A 27,410-nucleotide genomic window follows, 5' to 3' on the forward strand; every position below is an offset into this window, starting at 1 on the left:
GTGGAGCTAACACACCATTAGGTTTAGAGTCCTCTCAAGGCACTTAGGCCAAGCCAACTCCATGATTCCCTGAAACACCTAAGAGGCCCAGACCACTCCTGGCCTTTCTGATTTCACCTCTAGTCTCATTGACTCTTGACTCTGTCCCACTGTGCCCCAGGGGTCTGGAAACAAGGCCAAAGCAGAGGGCTTTATGATGAAATGCCAACTCTCAGAGTCTCACCTTGTGTATTTTCCAGGGGCGGGCACAGATGCCAATGTATTCATCATCATCTTTGGAGAAAATGGGGACAGCGGGACCCTGGCCCTGAAGCAGTCAGCCAACTGGAACAAGTTTGAACGTAACAACACAGACACCTTCAACTTCTCTGACATGCTGAGCCTGGGCCACCTCTGCAAACTGAGGGTCTGGCATGACAACAAAGGTACCTACTGCCTGAGACAAGGGTGGTAAGAGGTCTCCCTGGGATGGTGCTCCCTGAGCCCCTGCCTCTCTAGGTGAGAAGGCTCTGCCTACTCCAGCAGGGAGGTGAGTCAGCCACCATCGTGCCATTTGGATGTGCCATCGGCTGGAGGGCTGGTGGTCCCAGGCAGTTGTTATACCTGTAACTTATTTCCTTATGCTTTCTCCCTGGGAGATTAATGATTCTTCTTCTGCTTAGTTCGGGCATAAGGAAAAAAACCCTTAAGGAAAAAAGGATTCAGCTAGGTCAGTAGCTCAAGTGTAGCATAATTGCTTAGCATGCATAAGGCCCTGTGTTCTATGCCTGAAAGACAGTATGTGTGAGGGAGGGAGGGAGGGAGGCAAGGAGGGATGGATAGAGGGATGGAGACAGGGAGAGATGGATGGATGGAGGGAGGGAGGGAGGGAGGAGGAAAGGGTGGAGGGATGGAAGGAGAAAGGTTCACCAAGTCCACTTCCCATGGATTTTCTATTACTGTTACACATTTTCACCTACAACACTGAGTCTGGAGGTAGCCATATGCACAAGTTTAAGCAGGATACAAGCCAAGGGAGACCTTGACTTTTTAACTCCAAGGCACTCACAGGGTACTCTTTTCAATGCTGTGATGGGGCTCATGGCCTCACAGCCCTCTGACCACCACTTTGCTCTCTGCAGGCGTCTCTTTATTCTGGCTTTGCACCTGCAGCTTCTGTTTGATATCAGAGTTGAAGGCTCATTATTGGACTCACCCACCTCACGTTTGCTGCTTCCCCTGACTCATCTCTATAGTGTCCTCAGTCAAATCTAGCTTCCCCGAGCTGTCTGCTCAAGGTCCTCTCCTGCCTTTGTGGTCTCCTCGCCTCCTACGAAGCTGTCCTGAGGCCACTGTGCTTTACTTCTTCAAATCCAGCTGCAGCTGTTCACTGAACAAACCTGACTCAGCAGCTGGCTGCACATCTACAAGGAAAGGTGCTCATCTCACAGTAGCCGAGAGAAGCAGAAAGGGACACAGGAAGGGGCCTGAGATCTTGCCTTTCAATAACTACCCCCCAATAACCCACTCTCCTCCACCAGACCCCATCTTGCACAGTCCCAGCACCTCCCACTCACCTGTTTACATTTTAAATTCGTTCACTAGGTCCTAGGTCACTAGACCTCCTGGTCTAGTCAGTTTTAAAATCAAGATTAGTCACCTCGAGGAGTACCACAAGTCTGTGGAGGGACCCGTACTGGTGAGACTATCTCACGTATCCATAGTAGGTCTCTCCTCTTCCACAGAGGAGCCATCACAGAGATCCTGAGCTCTCTCCCCACTGCCACCTGCCATGATTGCCCTGTCAGAAAGCTGGATGGCAGCCCAAAGTCTAAATGAATGAATGATATCATGGTCTTAAAGACTGTTTTCTACCCCAGACATTTCAAAAGATCATGCTCAGCCCCAAGCAGGGCACACCACAGTGACTTGCTCAGTCAAGGAAAAACATGCCAACCCAAAAGCCACATGCATATGTCTGCACAGGCCTCTTTAGAAAGACCTGATAGATTAGACTAGTGGCACTGGTGTGGAAGGGGGCAGAAGACAGTCTTTGAGATGGTTCTGTTGCATCCTCCACCTCAGAAGCAGCAGAACCAAAGCCTAGTGCCCAAGAAAGAAGGATTGCAATCCCAAGCAAGCCAACTCATTGGCCACACCGCAAGACAGGTTCCTTAGTAACCACCGTCAGGCCAGCAGAGTAGGCAGGGAAGAGTTTGTGTCAACTAAGCCCATCTCCCTTTCTCAAAAAAAAAAAAAAAAAAAAAAAGAAAGAAAGAAAGAAATCACACCAGGACCATTACAAAGTGGGTGTTTAATTCATAGGATGAGACTAGGGGCATAACCAGAAAGACTGGGGGTGTCTTTGTTTAGGAAAGGCCATGCTTTTGGAGAAACCAGCTCTCTTTGGGAAGGTGTGGGGACTGTCCAAGGTTCTGACTCCTAGTTTCTGTTCACTCTGGACTTTACAACCAGCGTTTGTGACTTTATAACTGATTCACTGACTTACTTTGTTTGTTTGTGTACTTCCTTCCCTCCTTTCTTATTTTCTTTTGTTTCTTGCTCGCTTTTTTTGGGTTTTTGTTTGTTTGTTTTGAGTTCTCATACTGTAGCCCAGGCTGGCAGGGAACTCATTATGTACTTCATTCTGGCCTGACACTCCTCTGGCCTCAACTTCATGAGTGTCATGATTAAAGATGTCAGCTATAGCACCCAGGTGTGGCTATCTTCATCCTGACCCTACTGCGGATGCTCAGAGGCTTGACAAAGCAGTCCATATCTCCTGCATCTTATCCCAAGCTGACAGCATGAAAGGCACAGGACTGTGAGTCAATGGTCATGGCTCACACTTCTGCCCTCCATATATAAAAGCTCCATCTTATCCAAATCTGCATCCTGTCTACCTATTTATCTCTCATCTATTTTCTCCTGGGGCTGCCAACCCTCGCAATGTCTGCTTCCACATTCCTTCCCTGTATATTTCTCATGAAGAACATTCTGGAGTCCTCTTGGATGTTTCTGACTTCATTCTGTACCCTTCCTTCCAATCCAAGAGAGAAAAGGCTCAGATCTCTGATAATTTTAGGTCTTCCAGGAACATTTAGTAAGTTGAGGACAATGTTTATTTGCAGTGATTCCAAGTTTACAGATTTCTTGTGGGTTGTCCCTCTTATTTGGTATGACCACTCTTTAAACAAACAAACAAACAAAAAGCAGCCCAGGCCCTTCAAATGTCAAGAGCAGTTACTAGATCATGACAGTCAGCTAGCCAAAGTAGCTGTGTGGGTTTGCCAGTTCCCGGCCATGACTGATCAGCCTCATTGCTTTGCACCTGTGGCAAGACAGCACATCACAGCAGGAGTTCTTGGCAGAGCAAAGCCACTAATGGCAGAGCCCAGGAAACAAAAGAAGAAGTACACCATCCCCCTTCACAGGCACATCCTCACATACCTAAGGAACTTCACCTCCTAAAGGCTCTACAACCTCCCAGTAGCGCCACCCTGGGGACCAAGCTGTTAGCCTTGGGTCTTTTGGGGACCAGTTAAGATCCACACTATAGCAGACAGGATTAAAGCTATTTACAGGGTTGAGTGAGATAAAACGCAGCATAACCAGGACAGAGGTGGCTAAGAGAAGGTCAAGTTTGAGTTGGATGACTAAAGCGGCGGAAGAGGAGGGGTGGAGAAATTGTCTCTACGATTTTTGCTTCTAAACCACAGTGTGTTTTGGAGAGACTCATCTAGAGAACTCTAGTGCTGAGGACTGGCCGTGAGATCCCAAGCTGTGATGTGCTGGTTCTGACTCCATAGTTTCTTGGCCATAAATTGAATAGAGGAAATACAAAGTAGCATGTGCTTTCAAGTCATGAACCAATTTAAAATGTTTTAAATGTTTCTCTGGGGCTGGAGAGGTGGCTCAATGGTTAGGATCACTTTCTGCTTTTACACAGGACTCAGGTTCGGTTCCCAGCACCTACATGGCATCTCACAACTGTCTATAGCTGTGGTTCCAGGGGATTGGATGCCCTCTTCTGGCCTCAGTGGGCACCAGACTTGCATGTGATGTACAGACATACACACATGCATACACACATACATACATACAAACAAATACACATATACATAAAATAAAATAAACGAATCCTACAATAAAAGCTCTGTTTCATCCTATAAATTCCCAGAATTTCTTGTTGAGAAGCTTTGTCACACAGAAAGATATTTCAGCCCCTGAAATGGAGAGAACAGAGGCTTCTGTGATTTATGAACTCTAAGAACTTGGGTTCATCAAACAAAACTGCTGTTCACTGTCTCCTGGGAGCCCCTCTCCACCATGCACAAGGCCAGGGAACCACCTTCAGAAAGCCACAATCTCTCTGCTCTTTGGCCCTTGAAATGTGGAATTGCCTTTTTTATTTTTGATAATTCCACTCCATTCAGAAAATGAAGTGGTACACTTGAGTTTGTGGTAGAAATCTTAAGAGCACTTTTCCCTAAGAGTATTTTTCCCATTCTAAAGGCTTTCTCTTTTCCTTGCTTTCTTTAATATCTCCCTACATTTGGAGGCCAAACCTTGTTTAAATGTTATTTTACAAGAACTCACATATTTTTCCCAATCAAGTTTTTCATAAGTTAATTCCCAAAAGATAGTTGTATATCCACAATCCCCTTCTTCTTCTATTTTCTTATCCACTCCTCAGAATCCATGTTAGTGTTATCAAGTTCTTTGTAAAGTTACCTGAATACCCTGAATGAGGTTAAATGCTCTCTGTTCTCTGTTCCTCTCCTTTCTATAAATACCTCTGTTGTAGCGTGGTGCCAAATCGTAGCAGTCTTGCCAATTACAATGGACAGACTTCCATTTTCTCAAGGATGGGGACCTTGTTTGATTGACATTTACATTCCCAGTGCCAAGTTTTTACTTAGTAGGTCCCTAATAATTATCTGAGGGAGTGAACAGGCTGATGTTCTGTGTCAGCTTGTTGCAGCTTCTGGATCTGATATGAATGTCTCCAGACTCTGTTATAGACATCCATGCAGAGATCTTTCTCTTTTCCAGATGTTTGGGCAATTTCTAGATGTAGCAACCACATCTGGAACTTAGTAAAGTGTTTGTAATTTTCTAAGCATAGGTGTCGTAGACGCAATAGTGTCTCCTGTTTCCCAAATTTTTGCCCACCCAGAACCTCAGAGTATTATATTTTGAAATGGAGTCTTTACAGATGGAGTTGGTTTTAAATGGCATCATCATTGATCTAAAGTGGTTCTTGAAGTCAAATACTATGTGTGTTCCTTCAAGAAGAGGAGAGACCATGGAAAGATGCAGGAAGGTAACACTTGAGGCAATGTGGGAACATAGGTAGACCTAGCCAGTAGTTACAAGCCAAGAAACAGCAAGCATTGCTGGGAGCCGCTAAATCTAAGGAAAACCAGAGGCACTTACTTAAAGAAAATGGCCATGGACACAGCTAGCCTTCAGTCTTCTGGTCTCTAGAATATTCACGTAATACATTTCTGTTGTTTTTCTAAGCATCAATCTATGGTGATGTGTCTTTTTTGTAGTTCTAGGAAAATAAAACTGAGGAAGAACCTTTACAGAAAAGTAAAGACTTCCCTGGGGTCCCAGTTTAGTCATGTGCATGCTGCAGAGATTCTACTTCAGGATCTGCAGCTGATGGAAAGAGAGTCAAGGCCACATGGACCAAGGAAAACACAGCACACCAGAGTACAGTTCCATGGTGAGCTCAGTGTCAGAGAAGCTAAGTGCTGGAAATTAAATACAACAAGGCTGAATGGTCCAGGAACAATGCTTAAGATGGCATCAACTTTCATAGCTTGAGTCTCCACAGCCCTGAAATCAGTCTTTCAGGAACTAGGGGGACAGAAACTGGTCATTCTCTAAGCTTGAAGAAGGAAACGGTCTGGTGTGGTCGGCGTCATCAACTATCTCTGACGCCCACTCTGGACTTTCCACTTAATTCCAGCCAAAGGTACTACTGCCTTGTGTCAGGATCCCAGGTGTGTATCCAGTCACAACTGTACTTTCCTACCTTTGGTTAGAAAGTGCTTTTATTTCCTCACCTCTGGACTAAAAGCTCATTGTTCCACCTCAAGGCTGGAACATGGAGGCAGGAACTGATGCCCATGGAGAAGTGATGCTTGCTGGCTTGCTCATTATGGCTTGCTCAGCCTGATCTCTTATAGCACCCAGGACCACATGCCTATTAATGGTGCCACTCCTAGTGAACTGGACCCACCCACATCAATCATTAATCAATGAAGCATGGTCTTGCCCTCAGGCCAGTCTGTTTGGGGCCTTTTCTCAGCTGAGATTTCCTCTTCCAAAATGGCTCTAGCTTGTACCAAGTTGATGTAAAACTGGCCAGCACACTTGACTTGTAGCTCCATGAGTTCCACTATCTTGGCCGTTGCTCTTTCTCTGATGCCAACTCACCTACCTGTGATATAACAGGGAATTTATATAGTTCAGTGGAATTAAATTACATGTTTTTAAGGCCCTCAAGTCCTTCCTTGTATTTCATTCTTTCATCATAGGAGACTTGATTTCCTCCAGGGCTAAAGATTTCTTTGTGTCTTTATTGGGGGAAAAAGTGGCAGGAGGGAGACCATAAACTTCAGCTGAGTTCATGATTAAGTTCTCTAGATGTCTACACCCCCATTATTTAGACGGTTGCTGTGCACATATCTAGAGTATCTTGGCTTTCTTGATGTATTTTTACTATGCAAACACCCAATTATCCAGTTTTTTCTCATCACTGTCAAAACCCTGCAAGAGGAGGGAGGGCATTCAGCACCGCGGACAGCGCCAGCCTCCTCCACGCTGTGCTGGATGCTGTCCATGGTCCTCAAGAGTCCGACTCCCACCTAGAGTCCCTAGGTGAGAGAAGTATGGGAGAATGAGGAAATAGAAGGATCCAGAGGGTCCTAGAAACCTACAAGAAGAACATTACGATGGGCAGATCTGGGCCCAGGGGTTCTGCTCAAACTATGGCACCAACCAAGGACAATACATGCAGTAAACATTGAACCCCTACCCAGATCTTTCCAATGGACAGGACATTCTCCACAGATTAGTGAAGAGTGGGGACTGACTTTCACGTGAACTCTGGTGCCCCATATTTGACCATGTCCCCTTGATGGGGAGGCCTGGTAGCACTCAGGGGAAGGATAGCAGGTTACCAAGAAGAGACTTTATACCCTATGATCATATACAGGGGGAGGAGGTCTCCCTCAGTCACAGTCATAGGGGAGGGGAATAGGGTGAAAGTGGGAGGGAGGGAGGAATGGGAGCATAGAAGGGATGGGATAACAATTGAGCTATAATATGAATGAATTAATAAATTTTTTAAAACCTGAAAAAAAAAAAAAAGAAAAAAATGAGTCTGGCTCCTCAGAGCCCAATACTGAGTCCTGCTTTGGATATCAAAGACTATCTGATGGCCTTGGTCCTATTATGGCTCTTGGGTACAAACAAATTTTGAGTCATTGATGTGATCCTCTTTCCCTTGTAGGCAGAGAGAAGTAGGTGTCCTTTCCAGGCAGATTTTGGTCCTGAAAGTGGGATAAAACCATGTGTAGGTGAACCTATGTGGTTGGGACTCAAATCCTGAGAAGAGCCAGGACCTGGACTCAATTCCTCTCTATGGTAGCTTTCTCTTTCAAGGATGGAAGCTTAGATGTTCCTACACACTAACGCTTCTCTTCCCCAGACTTTCTGCATCCAAAAAAAAATCTCCCTCTCAGCTTCATCCTTTCCTTGCATAAAAATTTGTGAGAACAAGTGTATTGTTTGAAATTATTCCACCAAAAGGTAAATATTTCTAATCAAATCTATAAGTGAGGCTACAAATGTTTAGCTAAATTAAATCCTAATGTTTCATCCTCTGGATCTGCTTGGGGGAAGGGGAGCAAGTGTTAAATTAGTAAAAACTTTTAACCTTCTGGGGGTGTGTTTAATTTAGTAAAAGCTTTTTAATGTGCCCAAAAGTGAAGAAAACAGCAGCACCAACTCCCACCTGTCTATCAGCTTAGTTGAAAAAATATCATGCATTATCACATCAACCTAACTGTTGGATTTTTGTCTTTCATTCTTGACTCCTCTCTGCTTGCCAGAAAATATGAAGCTAAATCCTAAATTTTGTGCCACTTCACTCCAAGCACAGTCACACTTGGTGTGTTTCTACTTTAGAAATGAATTTTTTTTTCTGTAAAGCCACACCACCAACATCACACTTAACAATGATTAATGTATAACAATGAATATGTATAACACACTTTCCCAGTGCATGTGTCAGACAAGCTTACTGATAAGTGTATGTGGCATACACAGAAAAGCATACTGAACAGTAAAGAAATGTTGTGTACTGATAGGATAGTATGTAAGAAAATGTTTTGCTCTTACTTGTGCAAATGTCAAATTCTGGATTCAGCACTTGCAAGCCTGGTTGCTCTATTGTGAATTTCCTTCATAACTGTCTAGCTAATGGCTTCATCTGCTGATGGTCAATTAGAATTACAAATGTGATGTTATAATTCTATCATTTCTTTTCCACTTACCAGCTAGGGGTTTTCTTTTTTAAAATTTTTCCCTGTGGCTATTTGATTGCCACAAAATACAGTTTGAAGAAGAAAATCAAGATGAACGATTAATTCTCCTACTTAATTTTAATTACCCAGATAGCTTTTTACAGTACTGAACAAATTATGATAAGGTGTTTATTTTCTAATCCGTCTTGTTCTTCTTGCTTCCTCCAGTTAAATGGAAACTCTGCTTAGTAAAAAAAAAAAAAAATATTAACTACAAATTGATTGACAGTTTTTAAATAATGTAAGTCCATAGAAATAGGAAGGAGCTCAAAAATAATCATAGGGATGTCATAGTGTGCTTACTTAGGCAGTGAGGCCTGAACTCAGATCTGCCAAATCCCAGGGAGTTACCTGGGCCAGCCTCCGAGATAAGGCCCTTGAGAGAGTTTGAAAAGGTGATAGCTAGCCTTGTATTTTGTCATACCTAGGGCTCTCTGATGGCTCTGTAGCTCACTTCAAATCATCCATGAACTTGATGAGAAAATGTGAGTCACCCATATGGGCTTTTAGCTTCTTACAGGTTATTTTTAGGGAAGGTGTTGCTTGGTGAAGCAAATCTTTCTACCTGAGAAGAATCTCAATGGTTTGCACTGGATAAAAATACTGACAGTTGACTTTTTGATAGTGAAAATGATTTATCGCTTCTATGATCATTGAATACTAAGTAATATAATTAAGAGGTCATAAGACACAGTTTCCGCTCCCTGATGTTGGAGAAGTCAGACCCAAATATAAAAATAGTCTTAAAAGAATTAAGGTATAGTTATGACCTCAGCAGCAAAGATTTCTCTGGATATCAGGCCCCATGACCAAGAGAATATACATGTTATGGTTTGAATCTGAAACATCCCCAAGGGGTTAAAATTTAAACAGTCTCCAGTTAACAGCACCATTTTGAAGACCGTGGAGCCTTCAGGAAGCAGGACCAGGCTGGAGGAAATAGGGCTGCTGTCATTTTTTTTCTGAGTCTGTTGTCATGTGAGAGTTTTTCACTACACTTCCCTACTGTGTGAACCCTGCCATGACTTCCCTGCTGGGAAGAATGTATCCCCTAAACAGTGAGCCCAAATTAATTCTTCCTTCCTGAAGGTGTTCCAGTAAGGTACATGGGTCATGGTGATGATCAAAGTAACTAATACTGTGAACATGGAACAGTGTTGACATGGGCACAGCAGAGAGGCTCAGAGGCAGTGAGAGCCATGTTGTGAAGAAAACAGGCAGGCGCCAAGCACAGGGGAATAGCTTGGAGACATAACAAGGAGAAAGGAGATACCAAATGGATGCCCAATGAATCCATTTCACAAGGTCTGGTTGAAACAGGCTAAAGGGAGCCCAGGGCCCTTCATCCCACCAGATGCAGAAAGCCGTCAGACTCGTGGTCAGCAAGTATCATATGGGAGTCCAGCGGCCTCACTCTCCTTCCACCTGTCACCTCCTGCCTGGGACAGGCACTCTATACAATTTTCTGTGAGCATCCAATGTTTTTTTTTTTTCTTGTACTGATGAGAAGCCCAGTGGAAAGTTTATCAAAATACAGTCTGTGAGTTTAAAAATCCCTATGATGCACAGGGTGTTTCTAAGAGCACAATGCAAAAGTCTGGGGAGTTCAGTAGGTTTTCAGCAGCAAGGACAAGGTAAGCAGTTGGTGATCTGTGCAGCTCTGATAAGTAATGGGACACACACACACACACACACACACACACACACACACACACACACACACACACATACCTGCATTCTACTGTGGTGAACTGTGTGAAGTCTTTGCTCTCTGTGTGCAAAAGCATGGGGACACCAAAAGAGGCACTTTGCAAGAAATGGGTTTAAAAACTAGTTTCAGGTGATGCGCTATTGATCCACCAGGCTACTGGAGTTGGCTGTCAGTTAGGCATGCTGTGCCTATGAGTCTGTCTCCCATCCTATTGCCTTCAGCAGCAAATTTGTGTGACATCAGACTGCACAAAGCTGCATGTTCCCATTTGCACATTGGATACAATCTTAGTAACACAAACTGTTAAGTTAGAGTCCGTCAGTTACACTCTGTATTTCCAAAGCAGGGCAAGAAAACCAGCAGAGAGTGTAAGGCTTCTTTTATGTAAAGGGAGTTGGGGATAATTTGTTGTTAGTGGTAAGAGTTGCATTGCTCAATTCTAACTGGAAAAGGGAACTGGGTAGGGGGTGAGGCAACCTACACACACACACTGCTCACAGCAGCACATAGGGTGAAGGAAAGCCCTGCATCTCTTCCACTTGGATCTCTTTCAACACAATCAACCACGTGTCCTCTCTTCTCTGCCTGCTGCTTCCTTTCTGTGTTCTAAGGAGAATCCTTGAGAAAACGTTTCCAACCATCTCGTCTCACCATTTCTGTTCCACATACCTGAAAGCTTGCTAAGTTCTGCGATCAGTTTCGTGGTACTTCCAAGGACCATGCCTGACGCAGCCAATCTGTAAACTTCCAGATGGAACTGGCCATAATGTGTAGAACACTGAAAAAGATTTGTCGACTACACAGCAAGTTTGTGACTAAACCACCTCAAATCCCTACTGTACAGCTCAACAGAAGGGTTTTCCGCTCTCACTTCTGTTAGCTCACAGTGTTTTCTTCTTCAGCAAAGGTCACAGCAAAGGTCTGATCTCACAAAACCCAAGAAATACAGTGAGAGAGAACCAACTCCAAGATCTTTGAAAAGGCCATATGAAAGCTCACACTTGTAGAAGCTTTCTAAAATAGTGTATTTTAGTATATAAAAAGGGTCTACATGGAGCTACCTTGTACAGGGGAATAATGCCTCTCCAGATGTCATAGGCAATGAAGCATAAAGACAAGTGCTGGATGTGGGTTACTTCCACTCAAATTGTTGGTCAGTGGGGGGGGGGCATAAACCCACAAAACAACACAAACTACTGGCATTGCTAAATTGATACTACTTTGAAGACACTTTGAGCCATGTAAGGCTCAGAGGAATCAAGCTGGTACTAACCTGCAGCCTTCCTCCCTGATGGCTAGTTTTCATAGTGCCAGAAGGTGCTGTGTTGAGAGAGAAAAGTCAACAATGGTCTTACTCAGCTGTGGACACTGAGAGACACAGTAATGACTTGCCCAGCATGATATGCCCATGGCTACAATAGTGACACAGTGTTTTGAGGATACCCAATGGCGTTATGATTGGATTTAAGACCTACTGAACAGGACAGAACTGTGATACTGGGCCAAGAACCCATGGCTGGGCAAGCTATAGGTCCTAGGGGAGAATTTAGCTTAATAGACATAATATTAAATGGCCTCTGAAATATTTGTCTTATTCCTAGTAGGTCAGTGTATCTCTCACAGTTCATCCGAGAAGCATCTTTTTACAGTGCATGTTGATTAATTCAGAGACCAACAACCAGTCAAGGTGCAGAGAATATGCAGAGTGACAACCTTCAGTGTGACAGCTAGGCCAGACCCCTACATCCAAGGTCCAGGGATTGCCATAGAAAGTGGGAAAGGAAGATTGTCAGAGGCAGGGGTAGTAGAAGACTTCCCGTCATGGTATCTTATGCATATGACAGGGCTGTTGCGCACATGATCTCACAGTGGTTGTGACTTCAAGAACAAGGCCTGTACAAGAGCCAGACAGCCGAGATCCCAGTGTGGCTGGGCAGGGACTTCGAGTCTCACCATCTCCAGGGCTGTTGGTGGGTGCTAGGGGAGAGAGGCTCTGTTTTCTTCAGGTTCAGCCCCTGATCAGGATACCCATGGTTCAGTGCATGGACCAACACCCACTTGCATAGTGACAGAACTAAGTGGGTATAAAAAAGAAAAAAAAACAAGGACACATGAGGTTGGGAGGGAAACGTGGGGTGGAGTATGAAGAGGGAATATGAGAGTGGTTGTAATGGAGGGGTGGGGACAGAGTTGATCAAAACACTTTATGTATGAGATTCTCAAGCAATATTTTTTAATTGAAATAATGCCAGCATATGTATCCCAAATGTGAACTTGGCATCAGCATCCTGGAATCTATACTTTCATGTACTCTTGGGAGCAGAGGCAGGATCTCCAGAGGTGTTGCTTTGCATGGTGTCTGATCTGACAGAAAGGCTTTTTTGGTCACAGTAGAATGTCTCTGGAGCCCTAGGTGGCCTGAGAAACACAGGTGTCAGTGAGAGAGGCCCAACTGTGTGCGGCTTGTAGGGCTGCCTCATGGCTATCCTGTGAGTAGCAAACATTAGCATCTAGCCTACCAGAGCACTGAGGTTGCTCTCTCTGTAGGACCTGTGATGCTCCACGTTCTGTCTCAAGGGATTTGAGTAAAGTGTGATGGAAGCAGTGTAAGGCACACACAGCTGCCACAGCAAACCCACATTCATTAGCCCACACTGCCAGCTCTGCTGTGGTGGGGACACTTCTGAGGAAAGCCCTGCCAGTTACAACAGAGCAGCTCTGTGCTCATGATCGGCCCAGGATGTGTCAAATTCAGGAACACATCCCAAGAAATGGCAGCTTCTGGGCCATCCAAGACTGCTGAACAGTTCAGCCAAGAACCCCAATGTAAACCATATTTATCCACTCAGCATTCATTAAGCAACTAGGGATCTGCCAGTTGTATGGCTGAGTGCTAGAAAAACAAGCTCCATGAAGACAGTCTGCCCTCACACAGGCCTGGTCACAGGGAAGAGAGGTATAAATAATGGCAACACAAACCTGAAAGTGCACCGAAGGCTGATGCAGGGTACCATGGAGCATGGGGCAGGACTCCTGATTTGGCCTCTGGAGTGATGGGGGACATGAGGGAAGGCTTCCTGGTAGAGCTGATACCTAAACCAATGCTGAATGATCATTGACAGGAGCTTAGTGAACACAGGTCAGGAAACAACAGAAGCCATCCTTTAGCTGAGGAGCTCTAGAAAGGTCTAGAAGACCCCCCACCATGGATCAGATGGAAGCAATACGCCTTCTGCTTGGTGAAATATTCATGTTGGATAGATTCTCGTGGGAGAACTTTGCAGGAGCAAAGTAGTGCAGTTTCTTGGCGCCCACAGCTGAAATACCACTCATGAGTCCTCTATGCGTTTTACAAAGACCCTTATGCTCCTAGGATTGGTGGAGTCCTTAAAACCACCAAACCCAACTGGTCACGTCATCAATTAGGACTGCAGACCACAGAGAGGACAAGAAACTTGTCCAGGGTCACACAGATATGGGTGGAAGAAGAGAGGTCCTGACAGGGAGAAGGGGGCACCTTCCATTCCTTCCATTCCAAGTCCTCTCTTCCACAGGGATATTTCCCGGCTGGCACCTGAGTTATGTTGACGTGAAGGACAACTCCCGTGACGAGACCTTCCGCTTCCAGTGCGACTGCTGGCTGTCCAAGAGCGAGGGTGACAGACAAACAGTCCGAGACTTTGCATGTGCCAACAATGAGATCCACGATGAGCTGGAAGAAACCAGTATGTAGTGGGACTGTGTGGGCCCAGCCCACCATGACACCAGGGTTGGCTTTCCTAGCTGAGGAAGGGCTGTCTAGAGGAGGCAGGGAACAAAGTGGGAAAGAAGTGCTTCCGTGTGGCTGTGGGGGAGATTCCTCAGTAACCCCGCTCACTGAATTCTTAGAACTGCCGAGGCACTCCTGGCCCTTAGTCATGAGTGCTAATGAAGTAAAGCCCACTGGGGACAGGCTTTCCCTGAGCCAGGGGACAGGCTGGGTACCCGTGACGCTAGCTCCCTTGGGCTATTTTTATGTCATGGGCGGTTCCAACTGCTGCCTGTGATAACGGCTGCCAACCTGGAGTTTCTAGAAACAAATCATGGACAGCAGAGGTCCCCACGTGCTGTTCCCTCCCATGAAGGATACAGAGAAGAAAGGAGTGAGCAGTTCCCAAGGTGAATGGCCATCAAAGCTTCAGAAGATGTTTCTTTGGTACCCATGCGGCATCTGGGCCCAGTGGATTAGAGGAAAACACACCAAAGGCAGAGTCTGATTTGACAAAGGGATTTTTCAACCACAGTTATTAAGGCAGCACCCGGCCCGACCCCCACACACACACCCCGCATCTTAGCACCACATGGTTTCTTTCTTGCTCCTGAAATCTATAGTCCTGTGTGGGAGTGGGGTGGGATGTCTTCCACGGGGATTCAGGAGCTCAAGATGAGACCTTTCCCTCTATGTTTCCGCCATCTCTAAGCTGTGGCTCCCACATTAATCCCACAAAAATAAACTAGACGGCCCTCCCGTGTGATGCCAGAACATTAACCTACATGTTATTTAGGATCACTAGTCTCATGGCTCTACCAGAAGGAAGGGTACCTGGGCCTGACCGGGAAGCTCTTTGCACGACCACTATACACTGTGAGAGAGACGTGTGCTTCTTGACTTGAAAGCTACCTACCATCAAACTGCCCAGTGGTTAAAGGAGCTGCCTTGAGAGGTGGTGAGCTTTGTGTACCTGGGAGCACACGCAAATGGAGGCAGAGCACCTATCTGCTGAGTTTTCTGTAAGGGCGAGAACTCATAGCCTGATTAGAGAACATGCTTTCTGCTTCCGTAATTGAACTAAGGAGTTACTGGGTGCCCAGTTTATTTTGGATGCTATGAGTGATATACCTTGCTTTGTGACCTACACAGGTTCAGGACAGTGTCACCCATGTTTGTGTGACTTCGGTACTATGGACTTTGGGGCTCAGTGAACTGGTGCTCAGTGACAGGATGCTGAACTCTCTTTATGCAAACTCTTATGATGGAAAGAGCTTCTCAGAGGGAGGAGCCTGAGCTCCTCACACAGAACCAAGATGAGCAAAGGAGACTGCTCAGACCATTTGGAGCTTAGGAGAGAAATAGTCTGTAAATCCCATCTCCATCACCTTATCTCTTTCTCAGATTTCCAAACAGCCAAATAGCTGTTGATGCTTGCAGCACTCGGGCTGAGGGTGGGGGAGTTCTGTCGGTGGAAAATAGGGGAGAATGAACAGGGAGCCAGGAAAGGGCCCAAACCCACGAGTGTTCAGGGAGTATCATGGAGGCAGCCATACCTTTGTTCCCAGGTGGCAGCTGGTCCTAGAGGTGGCATGCACTGATCTTCTTTCATCCCAGTTCTCAGTTGCCTTCATTTAATGGCAGGACAAATCCACAGTGAGCGTCATAAGTGTCATATCATACTCTGACCTCAGAGGACATTCCCACACCCTGGGGTTTTCCTTCTGGTGACCCTGGGTCTTTTTGGGCTACTCAGTCTTGAAAAGCCTCATCTGCAGGAAGGCGTTCCACACCATATTTTCATTAAGCCCTGGAAACCCCACATCCATCCTAAGGAGAAGGCAGGGTGGAGTTTACACCTCTGTGACAAAAAGTAAGGAAAGCAAACATTCAGAAAGGTTATGCAAGGCCCACTGCATGGCTCTAGAATGCCTTATCCATACTTGGCCTGGCTGGCACAGCAGATCTGCCTATCAGCTGCCCTTAGAAACCAGCATCCTGTTTCCTGGCTTCCATCTCCAGTTCTCTCAAGCACTCCTAGAAGTGGTTCCAGCCATCTTGAAGGCATTCACCTCTGCAGCTGACTCCAACACATATCCAATGGCAAGAGCCCCGGGCAGTGTCCGTATGTCAGACATCTATCGGGTTGCAGTTTACATGCTCATGTGCTCATGCACACACAAACACAAACACACATCTCTCCTGCTGGAATGCCCTCCAGCTAATGGGTGCCCTTCCTTTCCAGCCACGCCTTCATTGTCTATCCACTGCTCTTGACCTTTAGGTTGGCTTGCTTTGTCCATTTATCTGCACTGTTTCTAGCTCTAATACATTTCTCTGTTGGCCAGTCCTGGGGACAGAACATCACGGCTCCACCAGGCAGTAGAATCCACCCATACATGTATGTTCTTTTTCGGGGTGGGGGTGGGGGTTGAAACAGGACAGCTTTGGCTGGCCCAGACTCCCTTTGTAGACCAGGTTGGCCTCGAACTCACAGCAATCCACCTGCCTCTGCCTCCCTGAGTGCTGTGGTTAAAGGCATGCACCACCACGCCTGGCTCACATGTATGTTCTTGAAGCTTCCATCCTTTGAAGGTCTCAGCAGGGTCAAAGAGAAGCTTCTAGGAATGGATAGGACTCTTGGCAGCACATGTCTAGAAGCTGTATCTTTGCTGGATGCAAGAAATGTGTTGGCTCCCAGCACCTGCAGACCTGAGGTGGCACTGGTTCTAACTTTGCTGTCTCCAGAGGCACCAATTGTGTCAGTGTGACTCTTTCTTCTCAGCTCAATTTCCCACAGTATGTTTAGTGTGAGTTTTCTCTGGATCCCAGGAAGATAGATGGCTGCTGGCAGCACCAAGCTGGATTCTTACTGCTGAATAGCCTCCAAAGAAGAGGAAAGAGCACATCCCTGGGGAGAGACTTTCAGCCCATCCCAGCACATGATAGGGAGCTCCCCAGACTATAAGAGTCCTGACAAAGGAGGGCAGTAATACTTTAGATTTTGACCAGAAGCACACTGTCCTCTCCTGTCATTTTCCCATGGCTGTCATGTGTTCCTGTCGGTCTTGTCTACCTATCTGTTTATTCTATATGCATAAAGACCATCTCAGACAAACATCTAATGAGTGCTCCTATAGGCTGGCTCCATCTCTGGACTGGATCACATGACATGCATCCTCTATGTCCTCACTCTTATTCTTTCCTCTGCCTAGGAACCTTCCTCCATCCTCTGCTTGCGGCATCACAGCTATCCTGCAACACCAAGCTCAGGGCTTCCTTCCTCATGAGGCTCTTAGTGATTGGTCCACTTAGCTATTCATCCCTTCATTCAGTAACTGTCTACTGACATGGGGGTGGGGGAGGGCTTAAAGAGATGGCTCAGTGGTTAAGAGCACTTGCTGTTCTTGAAGAAGGCCCAAGGTCTGTTTCCAGCATCTATGTGGTGACTCACAGCCATCTTTAATTACAGGACCCAGCACCCTCTTCCAGCGTCCTCATGCACTGCATAGACATACATATACTAAATATACATAAAATAAATATAATTAAAAATTAAAATACATTTAGTAAGGGCCCACCATGTGCCAGGCACAGTTCTTGGCAGCTGGGCATTCAGTAATGAACATATCTGCCTTTAGGAAGGGGAAGAGGGCACAATGAACAATAATAAATAGATGAAATGATATCGAATGCTCGAAGATGGGGAGAACAAGAGGAAATAACAGTGAGGCAAGGCAGAACGGAAGTGGCAGGGGACCAGGCTACCACTTTAAATACAGACATAAGCAGAAGGAGGTGACGAGTGAGTGTCAGGTGAAGAGAGGGAACATGGCAGAGTGTAAGCAGGAGCTGGGTGGTCAGAGGCTGGAGGCAGAAAGAGAGTAAGTGCTAGGAGCTGAGACAGGAGAACGCATGAAAACAGATCTCCTCCTACCCAAGGGCATCTGGGCCCTTCGCTACAATGCTATTGCACCCCGTCTTACAGATGGTCAGTGTTGGGCTGGATGTCTGGGCCTAGAAAGTGAGTTCTAGTCACCGGTCTGGTACCCCTGACACTTGGCACCCCTTATATGCCAGTTGGTGGAGAGGTGCCAGTGCAGCCACGCTGGGGAAAGCAAGGCACGGAGAGTAAGGCTGATGGGAGTGGGGCCCAGCTGTGTGCTAGAGTAAGTTCAATGCTCTCTGGGGTCCTTACCCTGCTCGGTCTTTGCCTTGTTCTGTCTGCAGCCAAGCCTGACTCTCTTCCCTCCTCTTCTGGGCATGTGGTTTTTATGTTGCATTTTAGTTTAGTAGCTCCTTCAGCTGTGAGACCCAGACTCTTGAAAAACTCACCCCATACCACCTGCTTCCTTCCCTGTGGCTGCTACATTCCCATATCCACCAGCAAAGTTGCCCACTGCAGTCCCAGAGTCTCCAGCTCTGCGTATGGTGCCCGGGTCCCAGCAAGGCTAACCCGCCTCCTACATCCAGACTGTGGCCAAGGCCAGAGAAAAGTCCCCTAGGCGGCCACTTCCTGCTGCTCCAGTGGGTGCTTCCTGCTGCTGACCCTCTCCCACGGCCTCCCTGCAGCCTACGAGATTGTCATAGAAACCGGCAACGGAGGCGAGACCAGGGAGAATGTCTGGCTCATCCTGGAAGGCAGGAAGAACAGATCCAAGGAGTTCCTTGTGGAAAATTCGGGCAGACAGCGGGCCTTTCGGAAGTAAGAAGAAGGGTGTGCGATGGGATGGTGGTGGGGAGGGTGAGCCAAAGACCCTCACTGGGTGGTCTATAAGTGGGTCATAGAGTGCCTACTGTGTGCCAGGCCTGTGATTCCCTTGAGAACGTTATCCCACACCCCCACCTAGAGCTCTCCCCGTGTTTCTTCTGGGAGGCCTCAGTGGTTGTGTCCACTTCATCTCTGTTCTGGCCAGAACTACAAGGTTTCCCCCCACCGCCCTCAACTTCCTCTATCTTATCCCATTCAAGCTGCCATATGAAGCAGTGACTTACAAACAACTGAAATATCTTCCCCATCTTCTTGAGGCTGCCGGTAGGTCCAGTGTCTGGTGACACTTGTCTCCTAGTTCACAGGTTGGGGGAGAGGGGTATTCCTCTCACCGTGTCCTCATGCAGCAGAAGGGTACAGGGGCTCCCTGGGGCTTGTTTTACAAGTTTTCATTCCCGAAGGCTCCACGCCCCACTCCAAATTCCACCACTTGGGACTAGGCTTCAACACGCGAACTTGGCAGGATACCCCGTTCTGTTTACCACAAGCCTTTTTTTGAAATTCTCCTTCTGTGAGGACAGAGTCTGAGCCCCATAGACTAGTACTGGCAGACCACCAGAGACTACCCATGCCCTACGGTCCCCATTACTATGCCCCCATGGGTCCTAATTCGGTCCAAGTAGTTTCCCCAATGCCCCTTACTCCCATTGTATGATTTAAAAACACAAACATGTCCTTATTAGGAGGTTCTTCCTTCTCCTGCTCCCACTGCAGCTCCAAACCTAGCTAAGTTTCAGCCTGCTCAGTGGCATTCCCATCTACGTGTCGGGACCAGGTTGAGGGCAATGCTTTTTCGTTGTCATTGTCTCAATTTAATACTAGCTGGATCCTTCTATTTTCCCATTCTCCCATGCTTCTCTCACCTAAAGTCCCAATAGGATGTCGTCCCCTCTGTCCCACTTTCCTGGTAAGTGAAGACTTTCATGGGACGTGCCCCTTGGGCTAGTGTCCAGATATAAGTGAGTATATACCATTTGACTCTTTCTGCTTCTATAATCATTTCTAGTTCAATCCATTTGTCCACAAATTTCAGGAATTCCTTGTTTTTAATAGCTGAGTAGTATTCCATAGTGTAAATGTACCACAGTTTCTTTATCCATTCTTCTACTGAGGGACACTTAGGTTGTTTCCATGGTCCTAGAAACCTACAAGAAGAGCATTATGACAGGCAGATCTGGGCCCAGGGGTCCCGCTCAAACTACGACACCAGCCAAGGACAATACGGGAAGTAAACTTTGAACCCCTACCCAGATCTAGCCGATGGATAGGACATTCTCCACCGTGGAGTGGAGAGTGGGGGCTGACTTTCACATGAACTCTGGTGCCCCATTTTTTACCATGTCCCCTTGATGGGGAGGCCTGGTGACACTCAGAGGAAGGATAGCAGCCTACCAAAAAGAGACTTGATACCCTATGAACATATACAGGGGAAGAAGTCCCCCTCAGTCACAGACATAGGGGAGAGGAGTAGGGGGAACGCGGGAGGGAGGGAGGAATGGGAGGATACAAGGGACAGGCTAACAATTGAGATGTAATATGAATAAATTAATAAAATATTAAAAAATTTTAAAACTAGCTGGAATTCCTCAAGGAATGCTAGGCTGACAGCAAGTCCTTCTTTCCATACCATCCAGGAATGCAGTAGGCTCTCAGTAAATGTGTGCTGCACCAGTATGCATGGGCAGCTCGTTGCTCACACCTCTGTTTCCCGCAGGGGGACCACAGACACATTTGAATTTGACAGCATCTTCTTGGGAGACATCGCCTCTCTTTGTGTGGGCCACCTGGCCAGGGAGGAACGTTTCATCCCCAAGAGAGAGCTAGTCTGGCATGTCAAGACAATCACCATCACCGAGATGGAGTATGGCAACGTGTATGTACAGAACTGAGCCTGGGGTGCAGTGGGAACTTCAACCGCATGTGTGAGAGAGGGCAGTGTGTGGGAAGGTGTGTCCTTCAAGGCCATCGTTACCCTGGTCATAAATATAAGCCTATAAAGCAGGACAGAGAAAAAAAAAACAGCTGTTATTGCTAGAGCAGTGGTTCTCAACCTTCCTAACGCTGCGACCCTTTAGTACAGCTCCTCATGTTGTGGCGACCCTCAACTATAAAATTATTTTTGTTGCTACTTAAGTGACTGTGTTTTCCAATGGTTTTAGGTGACCCTTATGAAAGGGCCACCCAACCTCTCCCAAAGGGGTTTGGGCCCACAGGTTGAGAACCACTGTGCTAGAGTTATCTGAACTGTGTATCTACTACCTGAGATGGGGGATTAGATTGAGTGACCTTGGGTGTCTCCTGCTTTTCGATCCAGGGAGATGTCTTTATAAGAACACCAAGGAGGGCACATAGTGGCCAATATTGAGGCCTTTCCTTGCCTGCTCTCCTTCCTTCCTTCCTTCCTTCCTTCCTTCCTTCCTTCCTTCTATGACATATAAATGATGCTTGTATGCCCTTGGCTTAAGAGGTCTCGGTGAGGAGGTGTCTTATGGGAAAGAACAAGCCAGCGAGGCAATTTAATAGCATACCTACTTTCCAGATACCTATGGCTTTGCATTTCTACCATCAGAGTCTTCTGGAGACTCAGCCATTTCTAGGAGAGTAAGAACTCTAGTTACCTGGGCAACACGGGTACAGATATCAACTCTTATTTTAAACTACTTGGTAAGATTAGGGCAAACCAGGAAGGAACCTAAAGCAATGATTCTCAACCTGTGGGTCATGACCCCTTTGGGGGAAGTTGAATGACCCTTTCACAGGAGTCACCTAAGACCATTAGAAAGCACAAATATTTATCCTGAAATTTATAATAGCAAAATTACAATTATAAAGTAGCAATGGAATAATTTTATGGTTGGGGTCACCACAACCTGAAAAACTGTATTAAAGGGTTGAGACTCACTGACTTAAGGCACTAGAAAGCCTGAGAGAGGCTGAGAAGAATCCAAGAAAGCCTAGCAGGATGGATCCAAGGCCAAGGCTTACTTCATGAAATAAGACAGAGGTATATGCAGCCTACAAGGCCAGCGTGCCATTGGCTGCTTATAGGGCATCTCAGCCAGGGCCATTGCTGGCCTTCCTCCCACCATGTTGCTTCCTGGAACTGTCCCTGCTCATTCCACACAGTGAAGCCCCTCCTTCCTAGGAGGAGGAGGCCACTGCTCACACAGGAGCAGCAGCCAGGTATCAGCGTCTCCTATGACTCAAGTAAGTAGTGCCTGCAGTGCTAGGGTCTTACCGCCTTGCCTCAGTGAGTAAAGGAGAGCAATGGCGATAATACATACTGTTTGGGAGTGTATGGGTCCTCACTAACCAACAGTGTGAAGAAAACTTTACTTCGCCTGGCACTAGGTTTTTTTTTTTTTTTTCCATAACCTATAGCATCTCAGAAATGCACTAACACTCTGAATAGGGTAATATCACTTAAGTCTCTCTCCCCAAACATGTGTGTATGTGTGTATACAAGTGTGTGTGTGTGCATGTATGTATGTGCACACGTGTGTGTGTAGGATGCTCATGGGTGTAGAACCTACAACCATGTGTGTGCTACACAAGCATTCTACTAATGAGCTGCGTCCACAGCCTTCCCGGCCTTCTTGTTCATTGTTAATACCCTCAAGGTTCCAGTGGAAGGACACAGAGAGGCTGTGTTTTAAAACATAAGATACATGCTGTTCTGTCAAATAGTTTATCCAATAGATAATCACTACAAAATTCAAATAAGACCCCAAAGTGGGTAAATGGCAGCAAAATCTCCCAAAGGTCCTACCCATCATGTGTAGCCACTGTGAGCATTTTGACGACCTCCCCTCTAGTTTGCTGATCTCTTATGGGCACAGCGCTCACAGAAGGGTGGCCGTGCTGTACCTAGGTTTTAAGCCAATTCACTTCTTTTTTGTTCACTGTTTTCACATTTAGTCTTATAGGCCAGCCCACCCTATCCACGTCCAGCCACAGCCTTGACCCTACCGGCTTTGAGACCCAGGTCTTGGTTTGGGCCGCGTTCCCAGCCGTCTATTAGGAAATGTGTCCTTGTATCTGTACCGGGGAATTTTCCAGCCATTTAAAATAATGATCTAAATGTGTACCAGATGACTTGGAGCAACTCCCGGGAAGTATTACCAAGTGAGGAAACCAAGATGCAGGGAAACACATTTTGCACGATGACGCTGTGCAGAAAAGAGAACACTGATGTCCCCATATGTCTGTGTGTACGTGGGTCTGTCAGCAGTGGTGGAAGGAAGTCTGGCAGGCTGCACCCTCGGCTGTTATGAGGGTTGTCTAAGGTAAGAGTAATGGTGCTGCAGTAGGAACCAGGGAGAGAGAAGGCACAGCCGACAGAAAGGAAGAAAGACACTATTCTTGGAAACCCATGCATGTGAACATACAATTTGTGCATTTACATCCAATTATGAATGTTACTGAATCTATGCAAAAAAAATTTTAGAATAATTTTAAACTGAACAATGAATATACATCACCTTTGAAGATATTCTGGTAAGTAAAAAAGAAATACAAATCCAACTACGTCAAGTAACAAATCTGAGGAGGAGAGATCTGAAAACAGAACAAACATTTCCTGTGAGGCACCTTTACGATTGTTCCTTCAAATGTTCTTTCTTGCTTTCTTTCTAATTAAAATTCCTTTATTGGCATCAAGGGCCAGAGGGTTGGCTCAGCAGTTGCTTGCCACCAAGCCCGCTAACCTTAGTTCGATGTCTTGGCCACATATGGCAGAGAGGGGGCGGGAGAGCTGACTCGCACAAGTTGTCCTCTGACCTCCACATGTATGCCATGGCACGTGCTTACCCACGTCCAAGTATATACATATAAAATAAATGAACAGACATAAGCAATGTTTCAATCTTTGTTTGCATCTACTCACATATATTAAGCTTTGTAAAGTCAATTTCTTTCAAGTATATCATAAAGTTTTGCCGTAGCTACTCTTCCCTTTCTCCCTGTGCCCTTCCTGTCAGCCGCTTGCCTTCTCTGAATCTTCCTTGTATTTTCACAACATATACACACATAACTGATTTTATGAATATATATATTTTTAAAACTAGGATGTGTAAATGAAGGGAAATGTTGTTTTTGTAGTTTGTAATTTGGCTTATTTTCTTAACGGTATAGTTTCCAGAAAATGACACAATTTCACTTTTCCTTGTGGCTGAATAAAACTCCACTGCACATGCATGCCCTATTCTTTCACTCCTTCGTGTTGACAAACTGGTTTCAAAGTGTGGCCACAGTGACAGGTGTGGAGTGCTGACTTAGAGTCCTTGAAGTTTATACCTAAGGAGCAATGCCTCTATTTTTAGTTGTTTTTTTTTTCAGGAGCCCTATACTGACTTGCATAGTGGCTGGACAGTTTACATTGCACCAGCAGTGTGTAAAGGTTTCCCCTTTCCCCACATTCTCACCAGCATTCGTTGCTGTTTGTTTTCTTTGTAATAGACATTCTGACCAGAGTTATATGGAACTCTCAGTAGTTTTGACTGTGTTTCCATGAAGGCTAAGACTGTTGAACATCTCCTATACTTCTAGGGCACTTTTACCTTATCTGTTGAGAACTGCTTATTTTATTAGTCCATGTATTGACTACACTGTTACTTGTTTGGAATTCAGTTTTTTTCCCCAAAGTTCTTTATATAATATGGATATTAACCCTCTAGCAGATATAGAAGCAACAAATATTTTCTCCCATTTTATGGACTGTCACTTCTACCTGCTGATCCCTTTCCTGTGCTTTTATTTTTTTTTTTAAGATTTATTTATTTTATTTTATATATAGGAGTGTTTTGGCTGTATGTATGTGTACACACACACACACACACACACACACACACACACACACACACACACACACACGCCTGGTGTCCACAGAGGTCAGGAGAGAGTGTCAGATCACCTGGTACTGGAGCGATGGATGGTTGTGAGCCACCATGTAGGCACTGGGATCGGACCCTGGGAGAGTACTCTAAGACTCTGACCCAAATCTCCAGCACCTGCTGTACTTTCAATTTCCTGTGATCAATTCTTGGAATTTTCCCTGAGTTTCTCCTTTTGAGAAAGCCCCAGCCTGTGCTTGTATCTTCAAAGCCTTCTCCTACTGTCTCCCAATAGTATCAGAGTTTCAGGTCTCATAATTAAGGTTTTTCATCCATTTGGAGATGACTATGGTACAGTTAGACATGAGAATCTAACGTTATCCTTCTACATATAAATATGCAATTTCCCTAGCAAAATCTTCCAAAATGGCTGTCTGGTCTTCAATGTATGTTATTTGGTATCTTGGCAAGTAAATAAATAAATAAATAAATAAATAAATAAATAAATAAATAAATAAAATTAGGTGTCTACAGCTGTGAATTTAAATACAGGTCCTTAAATCTTTCCCACTACCCTGTTTTTCTGTGGGTGCTGTGCTTTTGTTCCTATGGCTCTGAACTATACCTTTAAAGTGGTTATGAGCACACCTCCAGAGTTGTTCGTGTTGCTCAGGATGGCTCTGTGCAAGCCAGGGCCTTCTGTACTCTTCTGTGTTAGTTGTAGGATTCTTATGCTATTTTTGTGAGGAATGTCATGGGAATTTGATGGGTTTTGCAATAAATCTCTATCCACTTTTACTAAATTAATTCTCTGACCCAAGAGCACAGGAGGATTTTCTGTCTTCCATTGCCTTCACTTGGGTCTTTTAAAGCTTTCGTATAGAGGTCTTCTGCTCGCTTTCTTCTGTTGTGATGCTTTGCTGATGGTGTTCATCGATTCTGAGTGATATGCCAGTCTTTAGTGTCCTGTGCAGTATGTATAACATCACATCATCTGCACATCATCTGACTTCCTTCTTTCATGTACATCTGCGTTCCTTGTATTTCTTTCTCCTGTCTTGGTGCTCTAGCAACGAATTTTAAAGACTGTATTGAATAAACGTGGAGAGACTGGGAACTCTTGTCTCCTTCCTGGTTTTAGTGGAAATGCCTTGAATTTCTTCCTCTCTAATGCCATGTTAAATATAAGTTTGTGATAGATAATTCTTATTGCATTGTCCTTCTGGGATTTTATCATGAAGGGATATTGGAATTTGTCAGAAAATCTTTTCTGCAGTCATTGAGATGATGATGTGATCTCTGTCCTTGAATCTATAATGTGATTCATTACATTTCTTGATTTATGATGTTGAACTATTTTTACCTCCCTGGAACAAAGCCCAGTTGGTAGTGGTGCATGATATTTTTGATGTGTGATTGAACACATTCTACAAGGTAGTTTGTCTATGTTCATCAGGGAGATGTGTGTGTGTGTGTGTCTGTGTGTCTGTGTGTCTGTGTGTCCTTATCTGGTTTTAATTTCAGGGTGATTCTACCATATTAAAGTTACTTTGGTAGCACTCCTTTTCTTTCTGATTTATGGACTGCATTGAGAATATCCCTCTTTGTTCTTCTTTATATGTCTGGTGGAATTTACCAGTGAATTTACCATCTGGATCTAAGCTTGAGAAGCTTCACATTTATGCTTCAGTCTCATTGCCTGTTACACATCTATTTAAGTTGTTTATATCATCTAGGTTTAATATTTGTAGATTTGCATATCTAGAAATGTATCTATTCTGTATTTTCATTTTTTTAAATACACACACACACACGTGCACACACGCATGCACGTTAAAGGAGAACTTGTAGAAGATGGTTCTCTCTTTCCACCATGTAAGTTCCAGATATTGAACACACGTCATCAGACTTGTTAGCACACACCCTTAGCATCTAGCTATCCTACAAGCTGGAATAGAGGCATTAAAAGTATGCCTTAAAGATCATCTGAATTTCACTGGTATCTGTCGTGATGTCTCCCTCTTGAACTCTAATTGTATTGATTTGGGTCTTCTTTTTTGGTTGTTTAGCTTGGCTAAAAGTTTGTTTGTCTTGCTTATCTTTTCAAAGGACCAACTCTTTATTTCATTGATTCTTTGTGTTATTCTTTTGGTTTCTGTTCCGTCCATTTCTGCCTTGATCTTTATTATTTCTTTCCATCTACCGAGTTGGGTTTGACTCGCTCTGGTTTTTCTCAAGCCTTCAGATGCATCACTAAGCTCTCTGTTTGAGACGTCTCTGGTTTTTAAATGTAAGCATTTGCAGATAAAATATCCCGATATGGCTTTCCTCATGTTCCACAAGTTCTAGTACGTGGTAGTTTTATTTTCATTTGATACTAGAAATTTTTTAATTACCCTCTTGATCTCGGTGACTCACTCATCATTCAGTATTGTGCTGCTCAGTCTCCACGAGTTTTGTTCTGCCACTTCTCTTGGTGCTTGTTTTATTTCGTTGCAATAAGACAGGATATAACAGAGGAGAGTAGATAGGGCAGGGTTTGGAGTGAACAAATGGAAAGAAGTGTTTAATTGAATTGCAATCTCAAAACTTAAAAAGAAAAGACAAGGGCTGGAGAGATGGCTCAGAGGTTAAGAGCACCGCCTGCTCTTCCAAAGGTCCTGAGTTCAATTCCCAGCAACCACATGGTGGCTCACAACCATCTATAATGCGATTTGCTGTCCTCTTCTGGCCTGCAGGCACACATGCAGACAGAATATTGTATAAA

General features: G+C 45.1%; 1 protein-coding gene across 3 annotated transcripts in view; it reads left to right on the forward strand.

The window, feature by feature from the left end:
* Loxhd1 (lipoxygenase homology PLAT domains 1) overlaps positions 1-27,410 on the forward strand; it is a 155,174-nt gene that overhangs the window by 123,780 nt on the left and 3,984 nt on the right. For all 3 annotated transcript variants that reach the window (XM_051163240.1, XM_051163241.1, XM_051163244.1), the window contains 4 exons: positions 240-425; positions 13,848-14,018; positions 18,614-18,746; positions 20,527-20,685. In XM_051163240.1, the coding sequence (XP_051019197.1) occupies positions 240-425; positions 13,848-14,018; positions 18,614-18,746; positions 20,527-20,685 (649 nt within the window). The remainder of the gene's footprint in view (positions 1-239; positions 426-13,847; positions 14,019-18,613; positions 18,747-20,526; positions 20,686-27,410) is intronic.

The sequence above is a fragment of the Acomys russatus genome, chromosome 20 (genome assembly GCF_903995435.1).
Source record: "Acomys russatus chromosome 20, mAcoRus1.1, whole genome shotgun sequence".
NCBI classification, from domain to species: Eukaryota; Metazoa; Chordata; class Mammalia; order Rodentia; family Muridae; genus Acomys; species Acomys russatus.